At 42.6% G+C, this 24,345-nt stretch overlaps 1 protein-coding gene across 1 annotated transcript in view; it reads right to left on the reverse strand.

Annotated features, from left to right (window-relative positions):
- The window catches only part of LOC140121260 (protein kinase C delta type-like), a 120,687-nt gene extending 96,934 nt beyond the window's left edge, over window positions 1-23,753 (reverse strand). Inside the window, exons 1-6 of the mRNA XM_072140619.1 lie at window positions 23,302-23,753; window positions 17,318-17,601; window positions 16,935-17,026; window positions 16,442-16,643; window positions 16,175-16,318; window positions 15,873-15,998 (exon numbers count right to left, since the gene is read on the reverse strand). Of these exons, the coding sequence (XP_071996720.1) occupies window positions 15,873-15,998; window positions 16,175-16,318; window positions 16,442-16,643; window positions 16,935-17,026; window positions 17,318-17,601; window positions 23,302-23,740 (1,287 nt within the window). The 5' untranslated portion in view covers window positions 23,741-23,753. The remainder of the gene's footprint in view (window positions 1-15,872; window positions 15,999-16,174; window positions 16,319-16,441; window positions 16,644-16,934; window positions 17,027-17,317; window positions 17,602-23,301) is intronic.
- Between the last annotated feature and the right edge of the window lie 592 nt (window positions 23,754-24,345).

The raw sequence follows: 24,345 nt of genomic DNA on the forward strand, positions 1-24,345 counted from the left end.
GACATGAAGGAAGCATTTAGCAGCTGCACACTGTGCTCAGCTCTTCTGTTCCTGCTGCTTTTATGTTCCCCTCCCCTCAGCCAGATCCCCACAGGCCAGTGTAAGCTATCTCTGCTTTCCCTCTCTCACAGCAGAGCAGAACTGCTGGATGCAGGTCACACACCCCCGGTCTGCTCAGCCTTAGAGCAGGATGATCCCTGCTGTCTGCTGCTCCACCACAGGGGGCGGGGCTCTTCTCCCCCTACCATCCTGCCGGCCCAATGTGTGTGATTCGGCCCCAGAGGGGATGGGCCCACCAGGAACTTTCCTGGCAGATTGTATGGCCAGTCCGCCCCTGGACCACGGTCACGTGCTGCACTTGTGCAGAGTTTTCTAGCACGGCGCTAGCGCAGGGAGCCTACCTCAGCCCAATCTGAATAGTGTTTCCAATGAAACGCATGCAACTGCGTTTCACTGCAAAAGCAAATGCGTTCGCCCCTATTGCTCTGGTAACGCAGTGCTAGCAGTACCCTAACCTAATGGAAAATCCTACGTGTCCTCATTATTACCTATACGAAAGCCTTCACACTCTTTCCTGTACCTTCCCATTCCAGTCACATTATACCTACATTAGCAAATGCATTTATATACATTGAATATTAATTATCTCATAAAACATGTTTCATAGAGGCCTTTTTTATAAAAATCTTCACACAGTAAAACAGTCTATGTTGCCCATAGCAACCAATCACTGCTCAGCTATTATATTTCCAAAGCAGGTTACAAAATGATAGCTAAACTGTGTTTGGCTCCTAAGGGCCCTGAGTTTATGATCCTGTGTATAGGGCAGCAATGAAATTTAAAGGGGTTGAACCAACTATTCAGATTATCCCCTGTCAACAGGATAGTGTATAACAAGGTGATCAGCTGAATTCTGGGACCCATCTTGAGAAGGAGACCCCAGCAATTCACAAAAAGAGGTCCCAATCTCACTTACACATGGAGCATCAGGTTAAACATGTGTTCTGCTGCTTTATTCCATAGTATGGGAGGTCAGAAATTGCTGAACACAGCCCTAAGGTATCTCCAGCACTCCCATTTACTTGATCAGAGTGCCACAAATACATGTAAGTTTTATAACTTCATGTGATTACGCTAAAGATTTGGCAATTTACTAAGAAGCTTTTGGAGTATTTACACTTACATGGATTGCATTTTATGATCTGCAAGCTATATTATCATGCACTTTATCATGGAATGATATGTGAAGAAATTGTATGTGGAAAGCTGAGAAGTAAAATGAAAATTTTGAAAATAGGTCTCCTAGTTTTGTTTGGACATTGTTCAGTTATGCAGTATTTTTATCTTTTTTTAATCATATTGTTATTACCTCCATTTATTATCATCTTTTTGTGTGGAGAGTGCCATAAATACCAGAGCGCTATGCTCAACAGTTTCCACTGTGCGTTTATACGGTGCGCTCATGGTCCGTTCCTGGTTTGTTTTTAAACGCACAGTTTCATACCTCCCAACTTTTGTGGAGGAGAAAGAGGGACAAAATGGCGGCGCGCGAAGCGCGCTGCGGCAATTTTTTTAGCCACGGAAGCCACACCATAGCCACGCCCCCTAACCACACCCCCTGGCCACGCCACTGCTCATACCTTCAACGCATCCACTGGCACCAATGTATATTTATGTATATAATTGGGGGGCATATTCCACTCACCCCAGACAACGAGCATGTCCCCCCCCCAGACAACGAGCATGCCCTCCTAGACAACGAGCATGTCCTCCCCTAGACAACGAGCATGCCCCCCCCAGACAACGAGCATGCCCTCCTAGACAATGAGCATGTCCTCCCCTAGACAACGAGCATGCCCCCCCCAGACAACGGGTATGTCCGCCCCCAGACAACGAGCATGCCCCCCCCTAGACAACGAGCATGTCCTCCCCAAACAATGAGCATGTCCCCCCCAGACAACGGGCATGTCCGCCCCCAGACAACGAGCATGCCCCCCCCCCTAGACAACGAGCATGTCCCCCCCAGACAACAAGCATGCCCCCCCTAGACAACGAGCATGCCCCCCCTAGACAACGAGCATGTCCCCTCCTAGACAACGAGCATGCCCCCACCTAGACAACGAGCATGCCCCCCCTAGACAACGAGCATGTACCCCCACCTAGACAACGAGAATGTACCCCCACCTAGACAACGAGCATGTCCCCCCCTAGACAACGAGCATGCCCCCCCCCTAGACAACGAGCATGTCCCCCCCCTAGACAACGAGCATGTCCTCCCCTGTGGCTGCGTGCCCTTTTTTGTGTGTTTGTGTTATTTTTGTCTTCCAGGACCGTGTCTGCTGTGGACTGCTTCGGATTCGAAGGATTACGTCGATGACCGACATTTCTAACAAATAAAATGGTCAACGAGGGTGTGTCTGCGTTTTTTGTTCAATAAAATTTTCTGAAAACGGTGTGATTATTTATTTTTTTGCGACACTCTTCATAGTTCGCCGTAGTAGTGGTGCCGGCTAGGTGACGGTGCTCATTACTAAGGGTTGGCCTTAGTGTTTGCCTTAATTTTTTTGGCAAATTCACACTAACGCCCATACCATTACCCCGGTACCCACCGCCACCAGGGGTGCCGGGAAGAGCTGGGTACAAACCAGTACCTGACCGTCTATAGATGGTCAGGTAGTGGGGCGGCTGCAGGCTGTTATTGTTGCGCTGGAATAGCCCCCTAACAGTGGCCTATCCCAGCTCAGTAATGGCAGGCTGCTGCTGCTTTTTTGTATCAGGCTGATTTGAAAAATAGGGGGAGCCCCATGCCGTTTTTTCTTCAAATTTTTGACAAAAATATGCGTGAGGTTCCCCCTTTAAAGGGGGCTCCCAGGCTGTTTCCCCCATTTTTACAAAAAAATGGGGGGAAAAACGGCATGGGGTGCCCCCTATTGTTCAAATCAGCCTGATACAAAAAAGCAGCAGCAGCCTGCCATTACTGAGCTGGGATAGGCCACTGTTAGGGGGCTATTCCAGCACAACAATAACAGCCTGCAGCCGCCCCACTACCTGACCATCTATAGACGGTCAGGTACTGGTTTGTACCCGGCTCTTCCCGGCACCCCTGGTGGCGGTGGGTACCGGGGTAATGGTATGGGCGTTAGTGTGAATTTGCCAAAAAAATTAAGGCAAACACTAAGGCCAGCCCTTAGTAATGAGCACCGTCACCTAGCCGGCACCACTACTACGGCAAACTATGAAGAGTGTCGCAAAAAAATAAATAATCACACCGTTTTCAGAAAATTTTATTGGACAAAAAACGCAGACACACCCTCGTTGACCATTTTATTTGTTAGAAATGTCGGTCATCGACGTAATCCTTCGAATCCGAAGCAGTCCACAGCAGGCACGGTCCTGGAAGACAAAAATCAAAAAAACCTACACACAAAAAAGGGCACGCAGCCACAGGGGAGGACATGCTCGTTGTCTAGGGGTCAGGGGTAGACATGCTCGTTGTCTAGGGGGGGGGGGAAATGCTCGTTGTCTAGGGGGGGGACATGCTCGTTGTCTAGGAGTCGGGGGGAGACATGCTCGTTGTCTAGGGGGGGGGAATGCTCGTTGTCTGGGGGGGGGACATGCTCGTTGTCTAGGGGGGGGCATGCTCGTTGTCTTGGGGGGGACATGCTCGTTGTCTAGGGGTCAGGGGTAGACATGCTCGTTGTCTAGCAGGGGGAAATGCTCGTTGTCTAGGGGGGGGGTCCTATGGAGCGCAGTAAAGCGGAGGGGTCCTATGGAGCGCGCAGTGAAAGCCATAAAAACCACATTTGATATTTTCCTTCCCGCTTCCCAGTACAGGGCCTGGAATATTTAATACTGTCACTAGGAAGTATAATTTGTTACGCAGAAACAGGCCGCACACAGCTCTGTACGTGGAAAAATAAAAAAGTTATTGATTTTTGAAAGTGGGGAGTGAAATATGGAAACGCAAAAATCGTTCCGTCAGAGTAATGGAGCAGACGGCCGTGTATGACCATTCTGCTCCATTACTGTCATAGAGCGATGACATGGACCTTATGTGGACCCCAACACACCCCTCGTTTTCATGATCTATGGGGGTCACATCACTGAAACCCCCACACATCAGCAGGTTAAGCCCTGTCCTATGGATAGGGCCTAACTTGTATTTGTGGGAAAACCCTTTTAACCCCTTAACGCTCTGCGCCATAGCTCTACGACGCAGAGAGTATAAGGAGTGTATGAAGAGGGCTCACGGGCTGAGTCCTCTTCATACAAGGTGGGGGGTTTTGCATGTTGCAGAAAACCCCCACCGCTAATAACCGCAGTCGGTCATTGTCGCCGGCAAAGTCTTTTTTAGAATCGCTGTGCCCCCGAACGTCATCGGGGGGCGGCGATCGTTTGCCGTGGTAGCCTCGGGTCTTCTTTTGACACGAGGCTACATGGCTTCTGCAGATTCGTTACAATGAGCCAGAAGTATTGCAGTATATGGTAGGAGCGATCTGACCATCTAGGGTTAATGTACCCTAGATGGTCTAAGAAATAGTGGAAAAAAAAGAAAAAACAGGTTTCGACAGTCAAAGTCGAAAAAACTGAGCCAACAAGAACGTGACACGTGCGGTTTTTTTAAAAAAAAATTCCACATTTGGAATTTTTTGCAGCTTCGCAGTACACGGCATGTTAAAATAAATAACATTACGGGAAAGTAAAATTTGTTACGCACAAAATAAGCCCTCACACAGGTCTGTACACGGAAACATGAAAATGGATTTTTGAAGTTGGACAGCGATAAATTAGAGGAAAAACCCTGCGTCCTTTAGGGGTTAAGTATATGGTACAATAAAAGCAGAATAGAAGGGCACTGGGGGGGTTAGGGATGGGGGCAGGGGGTCTATGGAGGAAAGTGTTTAACCCTTTAGCTGCTGCCTGCAGTCACTGTAGAGTACCTGTTATCACACTGCAGCAGCTGCACACACTCGGCTCTGCTTCATCAGACGAACTTCAGTGAGGAGCAGGAGGAGGAGGTGGGGGCAGGGAGCTATTGATGTAGCAGTGCTGGAGAGCTCCTGCCTGCACGGAGGCTGATCCCCTGGGGCTGCTGTGCAGGGGCAGTGCAGAGAATATGACACTCTGCACTGCTCCATCCATCCATCCATCCATCCATCCATGTGCCTGCAAGTGGCAGCCTGAGGACAGGGAGGGCTCTGCCTCCCAGGGGAGGGGATGGGGGAGGTGCCGGCTCTGCAGCAGACAGCCCTGGAGCTGGAGAGGAGGAGGACGCTGCACCCCGCCCCCTGGCTTCTCTGTATCCTGAGCAGGACGGGGGCGGGACTCGGGGGCGGGACTCGGGGGCGGGACAAAACGGAAAAATCAGTGAAAACGCAAAAAAAAACGGGACTTTCACTTAACGGTCCGTGCAGGCGGGACAAGGGTTAAAAAACGGGACTGTCCCGCCCGAAACGGGACGGTTGGGAGGTATGCAGTTTGAATGCGTTATTCTTCTTTTTTGGAAGTGTAAGCATTTATTAAGATGTTAATACAGCTGCTTACACTTCCAGAAATGAAGAAAAACGGATTCAAACCAGCCTAAAGCATGGTAAACATGCAAAAATGCATGGATTTTCAGTGAATTTAGAAACACAAATGAACGGACTAAGAATGCACTGTGTGACTGCACCCTTACAATTAAATAAGGTAGCAGGAAGATCTCGATTGCTGTGGGTCCCTTTCACGTGATCGATACCCTATAAAAGGATATGTGTCATCACCAAAACACACGTGTTTCTCCCATTGTGCTTGCAATGTGTTATTTATTACGCAACCAGAACACAACAAATAAGCAGCAGAATACAGGGCCTGAGGTTGCATTCACATGTGGCATTTTTGGCATGTGTTTAGATGCATTAGTCAGAATGCATCATTGCTGGATATGTCATCAGCTGTGTTAACACTTGCACAGCTGCTTACATTTCCAGCAAGAAAACGCTTTCATAGAAGGAAAATGCATGGTAACATGTAAAACACATGCCCAAATTGTCATGTGTGAATGCACCTTTAGGGTGGATTCCTATGGGGCTTTTTTTTGCATGCATTTTATTGGGAACGCATTTTTGTTTTGGCCAAACCCTCTCCCATTTGCGCTTTGGATGTATTTAAAAATGTGACAAAATAGCAATATGGGAATCCACATTTGGGGTATGTTCCCGCATTCTGGTTTTCAGATGCAGTTTTTGATGTTCAAACTAGGAATATATATATATATATATATATATATATATATATATATATATATATATATATATATGTATAAGATTATTACTATAGCACACTTGTGAAATATTACAAACACATGTACCTTTGCTTCTAGCTGGTCTTCATGATGGGCGTGAGTGTGGATGATGGGGTCTTGAAGTTGTAGATATAAAAGGAGGTAGTTGTAGTTGTAGACATTCAAACATCCAGGGGTGGGAAGTTTGCATGTGAAAAACTACAAGCCTCTGTTTTGCTTTTGGCTCTGTCCTGAGCATCATTTACACTGCAAAGCTGCATACATGCTACTTCCCCTGCCCTGCTAAGGTGCTTCAGAATGGGAGGGGGATAAAGCTTCAGGCAGAGTAATGGGACAAGGGAAAGCTTCTGCACATACCCGACCAATGCAGTGGCAACAGAAGGACAGGCAGAACAACCAGAAGGGGGAGCTGTAATCTATTCAAAAGTAACAAAGCTAAGTAAAGCAGCATCATTTTTAAGAAATATAAGAGGGTGAATTGACTATTTACATGCATTAAACTTATCTAAATGCGTTTAAACATGGTGGCATAACCCCTTTAATAACCGGCCATCTCACACCTCATTGTCCAAAAGCTCAGGACAATCTAGTCATGAACATGAGAAAATACAATTAACAGTAAAAAAATATTAGACACCTATTATGATTGTGATTAAAAATGTGGGCATCATAAACTTCATTTCCCCATTGCACAGGACTATCCCGTCATGGACATGAGGAAATAAAGTGACTTGTTAAAAAGATTAATAATCATCTAAAATATGTCATTAACCTGAAAAAAAAATCCAGCCTCCTTCCACCCCTTAATAGCCGGCCATCTCACACCTCATTTTCCCATAGCTCAGGACAATCCAGTCATGAACACGAAAAAGTAAAGATAGACACTTCTTACAATGTAATTAATTAAAAAATTGATAACAATCCAGCCTCTTTCCACCTCTCAATAACCGGCATTATGCACTTTAATTCTCCATAGCACAGGACATTGCAGTCATGGACATGATGAAATAAAATGACCTGAAGAAGATTAATACACATCTAAAAGACGTCATTAATCTAAAAAAAAAAAAAAAATCCGGCCTCCTTCCACCCCTTAATAGCCGGCCATCTCACACCTTTTTCCCCAAACCTATGACAGCATTGTCATGGCCTTGAGGAAATCACCGGTATATTTTCATGTACTATAGACAGAGTAACAATCTATCTATAGTACCATAAAGATGTTACTATTATAGACATGTGCTGGCGTTAAAAAAAAAAATCCGGCCTCCTCTTCTCCCCTTCATAGCCGGCCAGCTCGCACCTATTTATTTCTCACTCACCCATAACAGCACTAGGAGCTGGGGCTCTCATGGGTGCGAGGAAATGTAGTTACCGGTGTAAAAATATAAAGAGTCTCACACATGTCTATAATAAGATTTAGCGCTTAGGTCTTACGCGCTGCCACTTACCATCCGTGGGGGATGTGCCGTCCTCATGGAGTCTTCCCATGTCTTCTAGACGCAGCAGGTCTTGATGAATACTGAAGACTTCTTGTTTGCAGCAGGAGATCCTCTCGTCAGGCTCTTCATTTGCCCTTCTCTTCTGCCAGGGGCTCAGGAGGGCAGCTCGCTCTGATGACTGTAGAGCAGTGGTGTCTCACCCAAAGGTCTTCGAGTTGACAAACGAAAAACCTTTAACCCCTTAACGCTGAAGCCACTTTTCACCTTCCTGACACGGCCCATTTTTTAAAATCTGACATGTGTCTATTTAAGTGGTTATAACTTTGGAACACTTTAACATATCCAGTTGATTTTGAGATTTTTTCGTGACACATTGTACTTCATGTTGGTCGAGAAATTTAATCAATATGTTTGGTATTGTCACGGGTGGTCCCGCGATCCCCGTCACGGATCGCGGGCTCACCCGTGCCGTCGGTCCCCCGCCAGCGCACCGCAAGCGCTACTCACGGGTCCCGGCTCCTGCCCCTCCGGCGTCGGCTCCGTCTGCAGCTTCCTCGTCCCCTTCGGCTGTGCGCGCGCGTCCCCGACAGCTAGGGCGCGCGCGCGGCAAGTTCTGTAAATTTAAAGGGCCAGCGCGCCACTAATTGGCGCTGCCCTTTTCCCTTTTATTATTTAACCCTGCCTCTTCCTGTTACCCTTGCCGGATCTTTGTGCCTTGCGCCCTAGAGAAAGCTGTATTTTGATGCCTTGTGCTGTTCTTGAGATTTCCTGTTGTGACCCCAGTTCCGTTTCTGACTACGCTCCTTTGCCGCCTGTCCTGACCTGTTGCTACGACTCTGACTACGAACCTGTGCTGCCCGTCCTGACCTCCTGCCTGACCCCGACTACGAGATTGCCTGCCGATTCTGTACCTCGACCTTGGCTGCCACTGCGGACAAGTCATGCCTGTGGAACGACCTGGTGGTACCACGCCGCAGCAAGTCCAACCCGCTTTGCGGCGGGCTCTGGTGAAAACCGGGTGCCACTTAGACTCCGGTCCCAGGTAGTGGCTTGTGCCATCGTCCGCAGTGGTTCAGAGGATCCACAACCTCTAAGCTTGACAGGTATTTATTTATGAAATAAATGGAAATTTGCCAAAAATTTTGAAAAAAACAATGTTTTCAAAATTCAAAATTTTCTACTTTTTGGAAAGTTAGTCATATCACTAAAATAACTTGATAACTAACATTTTCCATATGTCTGCTTTAACTTGGCATCATTTTTCAAACATCTTTTCCTTTTTTTTAGGATGTTAGGAGGCTTATAACTTTAGGTGCAATTTTTTTGATTTTCACGAAAATCATCAAAACCTACTTTTGGAGGGTCAGTTTAGTTAGAAGTGACTTTATAAGGCCTACATGATGGAAAACCCCCACAAATGACACCATTTTAGAAACTACACCCCTCAAAATATTCAAAACAACCTTTGGGAATTTTGTTAACCCTTTGAGCGTTTCATGAGGGTGAAAGATAAATGAAAGTGAAATTACAGAAATGTAATTTTATCTTACAATAGATTCATTGAACACTAAAATTTGCACCTTCACAATGGGTTAAAAAGGAAAATGCATTTTACCATGTTTAAGGCAATTCCTCCTGAGTATGCCAATGCCCATTTTGTCACTGTACCCTGCTGTACGGGCACAGGGGGGCACTTGGAATGGAAAGAGCGTTGTTTCGTTTTTGCAGGGCAAATATGGCTGAAAAAGTTTTTATGTGTCAGGATGCATTTGGAGAGCCATAATGGTACCAAAACAGAGGAAAGCCCCAACAAGAGACACCATTCTGGAAAGTACACCCCTTGGAGAGTTTAGCAAGGTGTAATTTGTGTATTTGCCCAAACAGGTGTTTGATTCAATTAGGCCCCAAAAGGGAAAAAAGGTGAAAATGTTCTCAAAAAAGTCACTTTTACCCCAAATTTTTGTAAGCCACAAGGGATAAAAGATGAAACAACTCCCATAAATGTGTAAAACTATTTCTCCTAAGCACAGAACTGCACCACTTTTGCATATAAAGTGTTGTATGGGTACACAGTAGGGCTCAGAAGGGAAGGAGGAGCTTTGGCCTTTTAGAAGCCAGATTTGACAATCATCCGTTACATGTGTCAGGATGCATTTGGAGAGCCCTAGTGGTACCAAAACAGAGGGGAACCCCAACAAGTGTCACCATTTTGGAAAGTGCACCCTTTGGAGAATTTAGCAAGGTGTAATATGTGTATTTTCCCCCACAGGTGTTTGCTTTAATTAGGTCCCTAAAAGGAAAAAGATGGACATTTTCCCAAAAAAGTCACTTTTACGGCTAATTTTTGTATCCCATAAGGCATTAAAGATGAAACAACCCCAAAAAATGTGTACTAGCATTTCTCCCGAGTATAAAATTGCCCCACACATGCAAATAAAATGTTGTATGGGTACGCAGTGAAGCTCAGAAGGGAAAGAGGGGCGTTGGCCTTTTAGAAGCCAAATTTGACAAACATCCTTTACATGTGTCAGGATGCATTTAGAGAGCCGTAGTGGTACCAAAACAGAGCGGAACCCCAACAAGTGACACCATTTTGGAAAGCACACCCCTTAGAGAATTTAGTAAGGTGTAATATGAGTATTTGTCCATAAAGGTGTTTGATTTAATTAGGGCTTAAATAGGACAAAGGTGAACATTTTCTTATAAAGGTCATTTTACTCCCACAAGGGATAAAAAAAATGTAATAACCCCCCAAAATGTGTAAACCTATTTCTCTTGAGTGTAGAAGTACCCCACATGTGTATATAAAATGTTGTATGGGCGCACAGTAAAAGGAAAGGGGGAGGTTTGTCTTTTAGAAGCCAAATTTGACAGAAATGTTTGACATGCATTTGGAGAGCCCTAGTGGTATAAAACAGATAAGAATCCAAAAAGTGACCCTAATTTTTGAACACACACCCCTTAGAGAATTTTGCAATGTGTAATATATGTATTTGCCCCTACAGGTGAATGATCCAATTAGGCCCTAAACATTAAAAAGGTGAAAATTTTCCTATAAATGTCACTTTACCCCTAATTTATGTAAGCCACAAGGGATAATATATTAAATAACCCCGAAAAAGGTGTAAAACTATTTCTCCCGAGTGTAGAAGTACCCCACATGTGCATATAAAATGCTTTATGGGCGCACAGTAGAGGAAAAGAGGGGTGTTTGTCTTTTAGAGGCCAAATTTGCAAGAAATCCTTCACATGTGTCAGGATACATTTGGAGAGCCGTAGTGGTACCAAAGCGGAGGAAAACCCGAAAAGTGACCCTAATTGTTGAATGTACACCCCTTGGGGAATTTAGCAAGGTGTAATATGTGGTGTAGTGTAATACACGTGGTGAAATGAGCATTTGAACATACAGGTGGTTTCCAAATACGATGTGCGATGGAGTCCAAGATGGAAATTGCAATTATTTCTGGAACGTTCAGTGCCCGTTATGTGGCGCCCCTTATGAAATAATGTGGAGGGGTATAGGGAGCAACGTGACCTACCAGTTGTTACAATTATTCATTTTACTGAATTCACAACAGGTTGGGTGTGAATTTTGAATGTGTTGCGTATAAGGAGGTAGAATAGAACAGGGGACCATCTAAACTTTTGTCACACTTAGAGTTGTCGCTGGTCTCTTAGTAGTATATAGTGTCCATCCTTAGTATATAGTGTCCATCCTTAGTATATAGTGTCCATCCTAACTCCTCTTTTGGAACAGACTCTTTATTGAGTCCTACCTTTAGAAGCAGCAGAATTTACCGTGAAAATGCTGCCCTGACAAAATACAGGAACATCTAAACCAGAGGTACTGGGGCCCCGTCCTTCTTGTCCCAATATTAGTTTCCTAATATCTTCCTCTTGAAAACGGAGAAATGATACGGCAGGACCTGCACATTGGAACAGCACGTAAGAGTTGTACACCATAATCTGTACAATGTACACGGCCAGCGCTTTTGTACCATATCTTCGTTTTAGAAGGGAAATTATCGCCAAGTGTTGCTCTTATTCACCCTAGCGATGCCCATTGTGACGAATATTGCTGCTTTTAGCTGGACCAAATCGACCAGCCAATAGCGGCAAACATGGACAGAGGGGGGCAACAAAACCCCTCTGAACCACAAGGCACAATTGGTGGCTGTCAGGAACAGCCGCCATCCTGCCCCGATCACCGTGTCTATAGACATGGTGACCGGTATTACTGACGTCATAAGTAAATTCGCTGCTATTGGCTCGTCTAAATTGATGAGCCAATAGCAGCGATAATAAACTGGGGGTGTGTGGGGGGGACGTAACCCTTCTGGTCCATGGGGCAGGATGGATGGCTGTTAGGATCAGCTGCCATCTTGCCCCGATCACTGTGTCTGAACCGTGTTGGCAAGTCACTACCCGCCGCACCGTTCTATTACTACGCGCGTTGGGAATAGGCTATACAATCTTTATTTTTTAAGCAATTTAGACAAATAAGGGCTTATTTTTTGCGAGACGCGATGCACTGTAAAAAAAACTTTATTTTAGAGGGTGTTTAGCTTATTGAAGCAATTTTATTAACTTTTTTCGTGTGGAGGAAAATAAAATCATCAATTCTTGTTTTGGATTTTTAGCATTTTTGAGGGGGGGGGGGTCGCTGTAGCATAACAATAATATATTATCTTTATTCTACGGATCACTACGATTACGGTGATACCTCATTTATATAGTTTTATTTATATTTGTCCAATTTTATTAAAGGAAAACTAGAATAGAAAAAATTTAATTTGTTTTAGTATTGCCATCTTTATAGCAGCATAACTATAGTATTTTTTGGTTGACGGAGCTGGTTGTGAGCTTATTTTTTGCGTGATAAGTTGTTCTTTTCAGTGGTATCATTTTGGCGCTTGTAACTTTTTCGGATCACTTTTTAGAACATTTTTTGTAAAGCAATTTGATAAAAAGTTTTAATTTTTGGCAAGTTTTTGGTTTTTTTTTTTACCACGTTCACCGAGCGGGTCCAATTATGATTAGGATTTATTGTACAGATTGTTATGGACGCGGCGATACCAAATAAGTGGGGTTTTTTTGTGATTTAGTGTATTTTATACTTTATTACTTGTGTAAAGGGAAATGTGGTGTTTGGGGGGACTTTCACTTTCTTTTATTATTTATTTTTATTTTTAAAAACCTTTATTTATTGTTTTAACTTTTTTTTACAGGTAATGACATCTAAGCTTGAACAAGTGATCTTCTGATCACTTGTTCAAGCTATTTTACAGGTTACACAGTGCAATACAGAAGTATTGCACTGTGTAATGTAAGACACTGAGCATGCTGCGCATGCCCAGTGTCTTACAGCCGGGTCCTGCCAGAAGGCAGGACCCGGCTTCCGGATGAAGATCTCGCAGCCCCGGGCACCGGCAGTCCCGGGGCTGCGATCGGAGCAGCGGACCCCCCGGTAAGCGCCGCGGGGGGGTCCGATTCCCTTCAAATTGCATTTAAATGCCTCTGACACGCCGCGGTCAGCGCGACCGCGACGTGTTAGGGGTTAACACCCGCGATCGGAGAAATCTCCGATCGCGGGTGTTAGAGGCAGGTGTCGGCTATAATATATAGCCGACACCCGCAGCTTCTGGCGCCGGCTCCGTTCAGGAGCCGGCGCCAGAAGCATGACGTAATAATACTGCATTTTGCGGGAACGCACCTCCCGCCATGCAGTATTATTACGTCAAATGTCGGGAAGGGGTTAAATAGGGCCTGGTCCTCACGGGACAAACGGGGCTTCCAGGCCTCTGCTGCTTCCATGGTGTCAAGGAAGAATGGTGTTAGCTGGCGACAAGGCTTAGGTGGCTAAAAGACAAAAAAAAAATGATTGTGTTATTAAAATCCTAATTTTAACCCCTTATCACCGACACTAGTTTTCAGCTCAATGACCAGACTCGATTTTTCAAATCTGACATGTCTCACGATAACTCTTTATAACTTCGGAACGCTTTAACATATCCAGGTGATTTTGAGAATGTTTTCTCGTGACACATTGTACTTCATGTTAGTTATAAAATTTAAGTGATAAGTTTTGCGATACGTTCTGAAAAAAAGTGAAAATTTGGCAAAAGTTTGTAAAAATTCTTCATTTTCCAAGTTTGAAATGTTCTGCTTTCCAGACAGGAAGTAAAACTACCCAAAAAGTTTGATAATTAACATTTATGGAATGTCTGCTTTATGTTGAGATGACATTTTATGCATCCTCTCACTTTTCTAGGATGTTATGAGGCGCAGAACTTTAGGTGCGATTTTTCTCATTTTCATGAAAATTGCCAAAACTCACATTTTGAGGGACAACTCATCTTCCAAGTGACTTTGAAAGGCCTAAATAATAGTAAAACCTCATAAATTACCCCACTATAGAAACTTCACCCCTCAACGTATGTAAAACAACTTCTATTAAGTCCATTAACCCTTTAAGTGTTTCACATGAGTTAAAACAATATGGACCTGCGATTTAGAAACTGTGGAATTTTTTTGGAAAATACATTCATTTAGGCCAAACTGACAGTTTCAGAATAAATTAAATGATGAAACGCACTGCAACGTTTGATGCCCAATTCCTCCCGAGTGTACTGATACCCCATGTGTGGTGGTAAACTGCTTAGGGGCGCACGGCCGAGCATAGGATCAAAGCAGCCCTATTCACAGCAGATTTGTATTGTCACATTGTACAACCTATAAATGTTAATTTTTTTTGGTAATGCAAACATATGAGGGCTTATTTTTTACGGGATGAGATACAATGTATTGATAATTCATTTTGGGGGTCTATAGCTTATTCATGAGATTTTATTAACTATTTCAAGGGGGACACAAACAAAATCATCAATTTTTATTTTGGATTTTTAGCATATTCCCCCCCCCCCCCGCTCCCGTAACATAAAAATAATATTTTATCTTTATTCTCTGGTTCACTAAGATTGTGGTGATACCTCATTTATATAGTTTTTCTTATCTTTGCTCAATTTTCCTGAGCAAAACCAATATTGGAGAATATTGCATTGTTTTTACTGTTGACAAATTTTTAGGGCCATAACTTCTGTATTTTTCTGTTGTCAGACCTCGTTGAGGGCTTAATTTTTGCGAAAAGAGTTGTTCTTTTCAGTCGTATCATATTAGGGAATGTAACTTTTTTTTATCACTTTTTAGAACATTTTTTGTGATGGTGTTTGATGAAAAATTGTATATTACGGGAAGTTTTTCGAGTTTTTTTTTTACGTTGTTCACCAAGCGGGTTCAAGATTGATTTAGATTTATTGTACAGATTGATACGGACGCGGTGATATTTTGTGTTTTATATACTTTATTTGCATTTTATGTGTAACTGGGGAGATTATGGGACTTTTATTTTATTTATTTATTTAATTATATAATAAAATGATTTCATCTTTTTTTTTTACTCTTTTACATTTTCTACTTTTTGGCTTGAAGCCTTTCAAGCCTTTACACTGCAATACACTTGTATTGCAGTGTATAGTGAAAGTAACTGAGCATGCTACGCATGCTACGGGTAGAGGAGCTGGAAGCCCCGGGTCACTCGTCGGAACCCGGGGCTGCGGCAGGAGGGATCAGATCCCCCGGTAAGCACACCGGGGGGGGTCTGATCCACGGGGGACACACTTGCACGCCACGGTCATGCTTGACCGCGGCGTGTAAGGGGTTAAACACCCGGGAGTGTTAGTGCCGGGTCTGGGCTGTAAGATCACAGCCCGACACCGGCACCAGCGAGACCCGGTGTCTCGAAATCTTCTTCTGACGCGCCGCCGTAGAAAGGCGTACGTGTCAGAAGAAGTACACTTAATGACCGCCGTAAAAAGCAGATAGGGTGGTCATTAAGGGGTTAAGTACAATAAAAGTAATGAGATAAGAGTAGATAATTATAAAGAAATAATAGGCCTTCATCTATAAACTTTCAGTGATTAAGAGAAAGATTTATTTAGTCCTATAGATCTCTTTCTATGTTCTATATATATTTCCCAAAGCTTCCTAATAAAACAAAACAGATCCAATTACCAAAACGCTTTATGTGCCTATGTGCTGGGAAGCATAAAAACAAATAAGATTTATACAATTTGTATAGATTTACTTACTACAGGGATGTGTGGAGGAGGCATCCTAAGGGCTTCCACCGAGACCCATTGAATACACTGGAAAAACGGGTGTTTTGTGATGTTACCATTGACTCCAAGGCGTTTGGCTGGATCTTTCAGGAGGAGCTAAAGAGAGAGATAGATGGATTATTAAGGGAGTATGTTATAACTAAAGCTCTATCAGTAATGTAGTCTTATTATGTAGCCAAAATAGCAATCACAGGACCATTCCCACACATTCATGTACACATAGACATACGCTGTGTAGGTGATGTAGCTTCAGGTAGGTGTCTGATACTGACCTGTAAAATGATGTCCCGGGCGCCGGAGTTGCTCTCATCAAAGAGAGATGGATGGTATCTAAATGAACTGGTAACCATTTCATTGATGATGACTCCCAATGAATACCAGTCAGCTCCGGCGCTATACTCCTCCTCAGCCACTACCTGCAGAAAGGAGAAGAAAAAGTTTTACATCTTTTAAGCAAAAACAATATTTGATCAATTTCATTATAATTGAACAGTCAGTAGAGTGCGGGATGTGATGTATGTTCTGTCCATTCCTCTCACCTCAGGAGCCATATATCCCGCAGTCCCAGCGTATTCGGTGGCTGTGCGGTCTCCGTGCATGTTGACAAGTGCAAGACCGAAATCTGAGATCTTTATATGGCCCGTTTCAGCCACCAAGATGTTCTCGGGCTTGAGGTCTCGGTGAATGATGCCCTTTGAATGGAGATATTGGATGCCACACACGAGCTCCGCGGCATAGAATCTGTAAGGAAGAAGATAAGAAATAAGTGCAACATCCTAATGATCATTGAAGATTTTATTCAATGTAATTCAGCCAATAACATATGTTGTAGATGTTGTATTTCAGCTACATGGTTTCTTTACCCTTTCAGAATAATAATGGTGGTTAATTGTATCGTATAGAATAAAACAAGTACAAAGTTTACAAGAACAATTACAATAATAACTAGTTGGATCATAACTTCCATCATCCTAGATCTTCTATTTCTTCATTACATATGAATTCAGATTTGTTCCCATCCTAAATCCTCACCTTGCACTGGAGATGGTAAGACGCCCCTTCGACTGCAAGAATTGGTCAAAGTCCCCGCAGCCTATGTATTCCATCCCAAGTAGTAAAAGGTCCTGTAATATAAAAGAGATTTATAGGAAGTTTGTTAAAGGTAACAAAATGATATATATTGTACAAGATGGTCAACATCTGCAAAGTGTTTGTATGTTCTCTCCGTGTTTGCATGGGTTTCCTCCGGTTTCCTCCCACACTCCAAAAACATACTGTTAGGTTGTTTAGATTGTGAGCCCCATGGGGACAGGGACCAATTTGGCAAACTCTGTGCAGCGCTGCGTAATCTGTGTGCGCTATATAAATAAAGAATTATTAAGATGGAGTTAGGAGACATGTAATGACAAGTATACCTTGGTCTGAAATGCAAAGTCTGCGTGGACAAGGAAGGGGCTTCCAGATGCCAGCTGTAAGACTCGGCGCTCCACCATCACTTCAGCCTCATCGCATTCATCCAGCAGGGCTCTTTTGCTGATGATCTTAACAGCAAATAGTCGGTGGCTCAAGGTGTTTTCTGCCAGCACGACTTTCCCGTAACTTCCCTGGCCGAGCACATGATGGAATTGTAATCTCTGCCTGATGGATTTAGAGATTTTAGTGCGTCTAGAGCCGGGAGCCCGAACACCGCTGGACCCTCCTAATGGTGAAAAAATAAGAGAGGTTGATTTAGATATTACTATATTGGTATTTCTATTTATACTTCTTTTTATCACTGGACTTATTAAGCTTTTTCTGTTGGTTTTTCTTTAACAATATGGGACTTATGATAATTAATCTATTCACTCCCCTCCAAAATATCTACTTTGGGGAAGATACTATAAAATGAAAGTAATGTTGTATAAACTTGTACAACAATTCCCAATAAAATATAATAGACCAAGAGGTGTTTTATTTCTGGCCGATAACCAAGTAGGTTCTGGGGGCCCCTTTTTTAGATAGGCAGATGCTAGCAGTGATTGGTCACAATGGCCCAGATTTATTATTAATGAGGTAAACTGCACAATGTGCAGAGTGCGCCATATTATAAAATACAGGCACACGGTCTTCAATAATCTGGCGCACCCTGTGCACCAAACATGCTTAAACAGAGTGCAACAGTTTTTTTTTAGGCTGTGAGCCTCAATTATGCTGGGACATAAATGTGGCAGCTGGTGCAAATCCGCACCGGAATGCCCCTTTAGGTGTACCATTTTGTGTTGCGCCTCTCACTAAGGTCTATGGATGTGTTTTCTAGGCATAATCTGAGTAGTGGAGTAGATAAGCTCTGACATCATCTAATATCAGTATTGGATGTAAAGAAGGGTCACTAATGTTCTCTATAAAAATGTTTTCTTCCAATGTAAAGGCTTATGCACGTAACAGTTTCCCCCCTCCCATACCCTATCATACTGACCCTTCTTAGACAGCCCATTATATGTAATGTTTGTGTTTGCATCAATATTTCTTTAATTTCATATGACATCTATTGATTGATTTTCTTCACCAAAAAAAAAACCTGACAGTTTACATTAACTAGGCTAAATTCACATTACCTTTCCTTACCTCTGCTCCTTACCTCCAAACTCCAAGGAAGGAAGCAGCACGCCAAGGTCTTTACCTCCATTTAAAAATAGAAGAATAGAGGTTTGACGTATCAGTTAAAAATCCCATTGACATAAATGTAAATTTTATGTCATCTGTTATGGTCTGTTTTACAGGTATCCGTTATCCATGTGTTTTGTTTGTTTTTCAAAAGGAGGAAAAGTACTGCAGCCAACGTCAATTTTTCTGCCTAAAAAAGCTAACGGTACTTGCTTAAATGGAACATAATGGATAACATAAAATTGGCAATAAAACCAAACAAAATTGCCATGTGTCAGTCTACTATGAGAATCTGTGGTCAGAGTGAAACCAGTTGCTCTGTTCATCTCGGGGTACAAGAGGGGTATATCATGATCCGTGGGGGTCCCATCACTGAGATCCTGTGGATAAGACCTAGCTTGTTGTCACTGGAGTACCCCTTTAAAACTATATTTAATATTATTACTTGGTATAAAAGGTTATTTACTTCCTTGGAGAACATAGAAAAAATTATGCAGGCATTATAATTCAAAAGGTAAATTTTACTTAAATCATTGAAGGGGTTTTCCCACAAAACAAGTTAGGCACTATTCACAAAATAATTGGTGGGGGTCTAAGTGATGGGACCCCCACAGATCACAAGAATGGTGCTCGGACCCCTCGTCGCTCCTCGAGATGACTAGAGCAGCCGGTCATGCATAGTCGTACTAACCCATTTATGTCTATGGAGCTGATGGAGATTGCAGAGTACCATGTCCCCCGTTCTCGTGATCTGTGGGGGTCCCATCACTGAGAACCCCATCGATCAGCAAGTTACGCCATATCCAGTGGATAGGGCCTTACATTTTTTGTGTTGTACTTCAAGTGTACTAAATGTATGTTAAAAACTATGATTTGTGATTTAGTTCCTCCAAGTTGTCAGAAATTGATTTTTTACACATATGTATATGTAGTATATGACATTTATAAGAGGCTTTTGTAACTTTGTTGCACTTCATTATGTCAGTTTATCACATGGTGTAAATATTCTGTTTCCTTATGTCACAATATTGGGGAAAAAAAAAATTTAAGGGGTATCCCCAGCAAACAAGTTAGGCACAATCCACAGGATAGGGCATCGATGGTGAGCCTTTAGAGACCAGGTGCCCAAACTACCACCAAAACCCACTCATTTATCACAAAGTGCCAAACGTGACGTATTGCTCCCAGCTCTGTCACAGCTTTCCATCGTATTAGCATCCTGAGGACACCAATACAGTAGCTTGAGAAGAATCATCGCAGGGGTTGGAAAAGAAGCTGTAGTGATAGTCAACACCTTCTTCCTCCTCTTGTATTCCCAGGCAGCTGAGGATGAGCCACCTTAACTGGATTTCCTTGATTTTGTCTGGCAAATTCTGTGCTGGGGGGGTCGCAGCCTAAGTGCCCAAAGAGAAGACTAAGAGTGCCACCTCAGGCACCCGTGCCATAGGTTCGCCATCACTGGGATAGGGCCTAAAATGCTGATCGGTGGAGACCCCCCCCCAGATCACAAGAACAGTGGTCCGATGGGGTCCTAGAGTACCTCTGTTGGACCACTCGTCGCTCTCCAAGCTGAATGGAGCAGATGTCGGCAAATGTCCCTTCCGCTCCATTCATCTCCATGGGAGCTGGCAGAGATTTCTGAAAACCGAGCTTGAATTAGTAAAATTTTTTTATGAGGCCTCCCCTGAAAATAAAACTTAGGCCCCTTCCACACTTGCGTTGCTGATCACATCAGAGTCTGATCAGGGTGCGATCAGGGTTTGGTCAGTGAAAAACTGACATTTTCCATCAGAGTTCAATCAGTTTTCAGTCAGAGTTTGTTCATTGTTCAAAAACGCATTGCACTTGCAAGTGTCTCAGAGTGCGTCTCCATAGACTTGTATGGTGCGTTTTTCACGCGGTGACTTGCGAAAGTAGAGCATGCCGAGATTTAAACATGCGTTAAAAAACACACGCGTGTGCGCGTGAAGAAAGATGCAAGTCTGAAAAAGCCCATTGATTACAATGGGTCAGAGTGCAATGCAAGTTCTGCACGTCAAAAGCACGTGCAGAAAACATGCATGAAAAACGCAAGTGTGGAAGGGGCCTTAGCAACAGTAATTGCAACAACTCCCCTACGCCATACATTAATATTAGTAGGTGAAGAATTAATGGGTTAAAATCACTGACTGTTGCATTGCAAGTACTATATGAGAAGGCTGCCTGAACAATAAGAAATTAGTGATTTTTTGTTCAACAATAAATGTGAATTCTTGTTCATGGAAAAATAAAACACCCACTGAAAAGACCATATAAGGTCATTTATGTTTCCTTCCGTTGGTGTTTGTGCACCTTTTTGCTGCGTAATTGATGGTTTGCCCATATTTGGCGCTTTTTTTTAGAATGTTATACCTTAATTTGCTGTGTGTTTTTGCGCACTATTTGTCATTACATTGCGCCTCTTTCCAGATGTCTGCGCCCGATTTATTATACTATTGTGCTTATATGGGCAGATAATTGCACAATAACACGCCAGTCCTGACCATGCTTAGGAAAGGCAATGGTATGATTTGCGCAACAAATTGCGCCTAATAAGGCACAAAAAACCCTGCATTTGACAAAGAGCCAAAATGACAAAGACAAATGAGGTGCAAAAAATAGACTCACAATAGGCGCAAAAAGAGGGCAGAGAAGGGGGAAATAAGATAAATGACCCCCCTAGTTCCTCTTTAGGAGCAAAGATTAATATAAGACACTGGGGCAGATGTATTATCGTATATATGCGCCAAAAAAGTGTTGGGATCTCATTTTTTTTTTTTAGGAGCAAAAGTGTTGCGGATCATTTATAATGCGTTTGCGCCAAAAAGAACAGATAGTACAAACTGCACTACTTTTTATAAATATTGCCCATTTTGGGGAAATATGGTATAACCCCATGTATCTACTCCCATATACAATAAACCTATGCATTTAGTGTTATATACTATAAACCCCATGTATCTACTCCTATATGCTATAGCCCTATGCATCTACTCCTATATACTATAACCTTATGCATCTACTACTATATACTGTAAACCCCATGTATCTACTCTTATATACAGGCAGTCCCCGCGTTACGTACAGCATAGGTTCTTTAGGTTTGTACTTAAGTTTAATTTGTATGTAAGTCGGATCAAGTATATTTATAATTGTAGCTCCAGACAGAATTTTAGTTGGATTTTCAAAGTTTTGTGCCCTCATGGGAACAAGGATTATCAATAAAACAGATACCAGATAATAGACATCTTACAGCTGATCAATGCAGCCTTGGACTAAAGAAAAGCATCCAGAGAGTCACAGTGGGCAGAGAGTAATAACAGTCATATGAAACAAATAGGAGTGAGGGCCCTGATCAGAAGAGCTTACAGTCTATGAGGATGAGGGGGTAACACAAGAGCTTACAGTCTATGAGGATGAGGGGGTGACACAAGAGCTTACAGCCTATGAGGATGAAGGGGTGACATAATAGGTATAGCTTTTGCATCCACTCGTATAACTAATTTGACCAGGTTCATACCTCTGCCTGCCTCCTACCTGCCCCACACCTCTAAAACCTGACAGGGATGGGTCTAAATTCATGCCCGAAAACTGGTGGCACAGAAGCCACCTATAGTCAGTATGTGGAAGATGGAAATTTAGAACAAAAAAAAAAAAATCAGTTAACCTGAGGACGAGGCTGAACATAGACCCCTGTACAAATTTGGGGTTTTTTACTATGCCTTCCCATGCAGTTATTTGGTCATGTAATAAGCCCAATCTCTGCCCATTTTAAAGGTTTTTCTGCTCCGTAAGGCCACTGTAGGTGCGATGGGGTTGAGAGTGGGACAAGTGGGAGTGTGAATGCCTTGGTCTGCAGAGTTTCTGTAATTTTTTGCCAGAAAACTGAAAGAGATTTTAGCTAAAATCTCTGCCCAGTCATACCTGGTCTTAACAGGTCCCACTTTGTGGAGATCTCTTCTGAATCTACAACAAGGTCATAGCCTCCTAGTAGATCTAGCACCTGTGTTCTTGAGGGGACTATTAAGACTGATGTGCAGAATAATCTACTGGGGGTTACAATGTTTAAAGTTAAAGAGGGATCCTAAATTCTATGTAGTGACTCATTTTATTAGAAAATAAGATATCAAACATATTTCCATTTTACATTAACCATACAAGAAATAAATGGACCAAATTTGGTCTCTGGCATTCAATTACCTGTCCCCATCTCTCCTGTTTTTCATGATAACATTTTTTACAGTTAACTATATTTGCAACACAACATCATCACCAAAAAAGGAAGCAATTTACATACACTCACAGTGAAGTAGTTATAACAAACTTCTGTTACCCCCACTATCATTTGGTTGTCCGATGCATGTACCGTACAAACACATTTTTGTAACCCAGTTTGGTAGTTAGTAGGGACACATAATGTATCATATAACATACACCTTGTGAATTCCTGTTCTCTCATCTGCAGTTGACCCCTATCTGTATAGTAGAATGGTATAACCTGGTCATCAGTTCTATATAACGCATTCATGGGCTGTACCATTGTACAATGCATATAGGGGTCAACTGCACTAATATAATAAATGTAGCAGAATATTGATTATATGTATATAAAAGATTGCTTCATTTTATGTTCTATAAACAAATATATTTAATAGTAACAAGCAGTTGCAAAACATGTTGAGTATGTGTGAACCTTTAGTACCACATCTCCCATGTGTATAAATATAGATGGATCTACCTGAGCCTCCCTGGTCTTCTTCTTTGTCTTCTTTCTTCTGGATCTTGGCTGGTGTTTTTTCTTCTACTGCAGAATCCAAGTGTCTCTTCTTGGCTTGCATCTTCTTCATAGGTTTTTCCATGGGTTGTGGAGAGGTGGACTTCACTGAGCTCGATGTAATTCTTCTCCTCTTCCTCCCTTTGCTCTTGATTGAAGTCTTCTTCTCATCAGCCGATGAGTCTAGGATATGAAGAATCCTTCCTTTCTCCACATGTGGCACATACTTCGGATCATTCAGTGGTTTGGTGGACTCTGCTGAGCTGGATGTTCTTCTCCTCTTCCTCCCGTGGCTCTTGCTAGAAGTCCTCTCATCATCCGATGAGTCCGAAATGACAATAATGTCGTCTTTCTCCATTGTAGCGCTCTGCTCTGGTCCAGCAGACAATGTCTCCTTCTCCATCGCCAGTCTCCAACAGTCAACTGCCAACTTGCCGCATGCACAGTACTGGTCATGTGCCCAGTAACTGACCAATGATATGTCAGTATATGTGCTACAGGTTCATCTATTAGAACCAATATGATGGCAGCGCAGTTTACAGTTCTGCTTGTTTCTCCGCAGATACAACCACATCTCTATGTAATGTGTTTTTAAAATACAAAAATGTATTCACTAGCCTGACAAACACTACTACACTTCGTATTACATAAGTTATACTGTATATGAATATAATGACTCTAGGTTTAAAATAAATTAAAATCATCAAATCTGATTAGAATAGTAAAATAAATTTAGTTTTTCAGCCAAGGAGCAGCCATGTGTTTTTATCAATACAGTTCTGTAAAATGCTGCCTTGAACTGCTTTTATAGAAATGACAAGTATCTATTATTATATACAGTTTTTTTTATATTCTTTCGAGTACAATTATATATTATATGAAACACTGGGTATTTGTGGACAGAAATTTTAGTTTCAGTAACCTGGGAATAAATGAATGGGATGTATCAAGTGAGGCAAAGATTCTCCTGCTGGGGAGATAATTTTACCCTTTTACAAATCACTAGTC

The sequence above is a fragment of the Engystomops pustulosus genome, chromosome 3 (assembly GCF_040894005.1).
Source record: "Engystomops pustulosus chromosome 3, aEngPut4.maternal, whole genome shotgun sequence".
Taxonomy (NCBI): domain Eukaryota; kingdom Metazoa; phylum Chordata; class Amphibia; order Anura; family Leptodactylidae; genus Engystomops; species Engystomops pustulosus.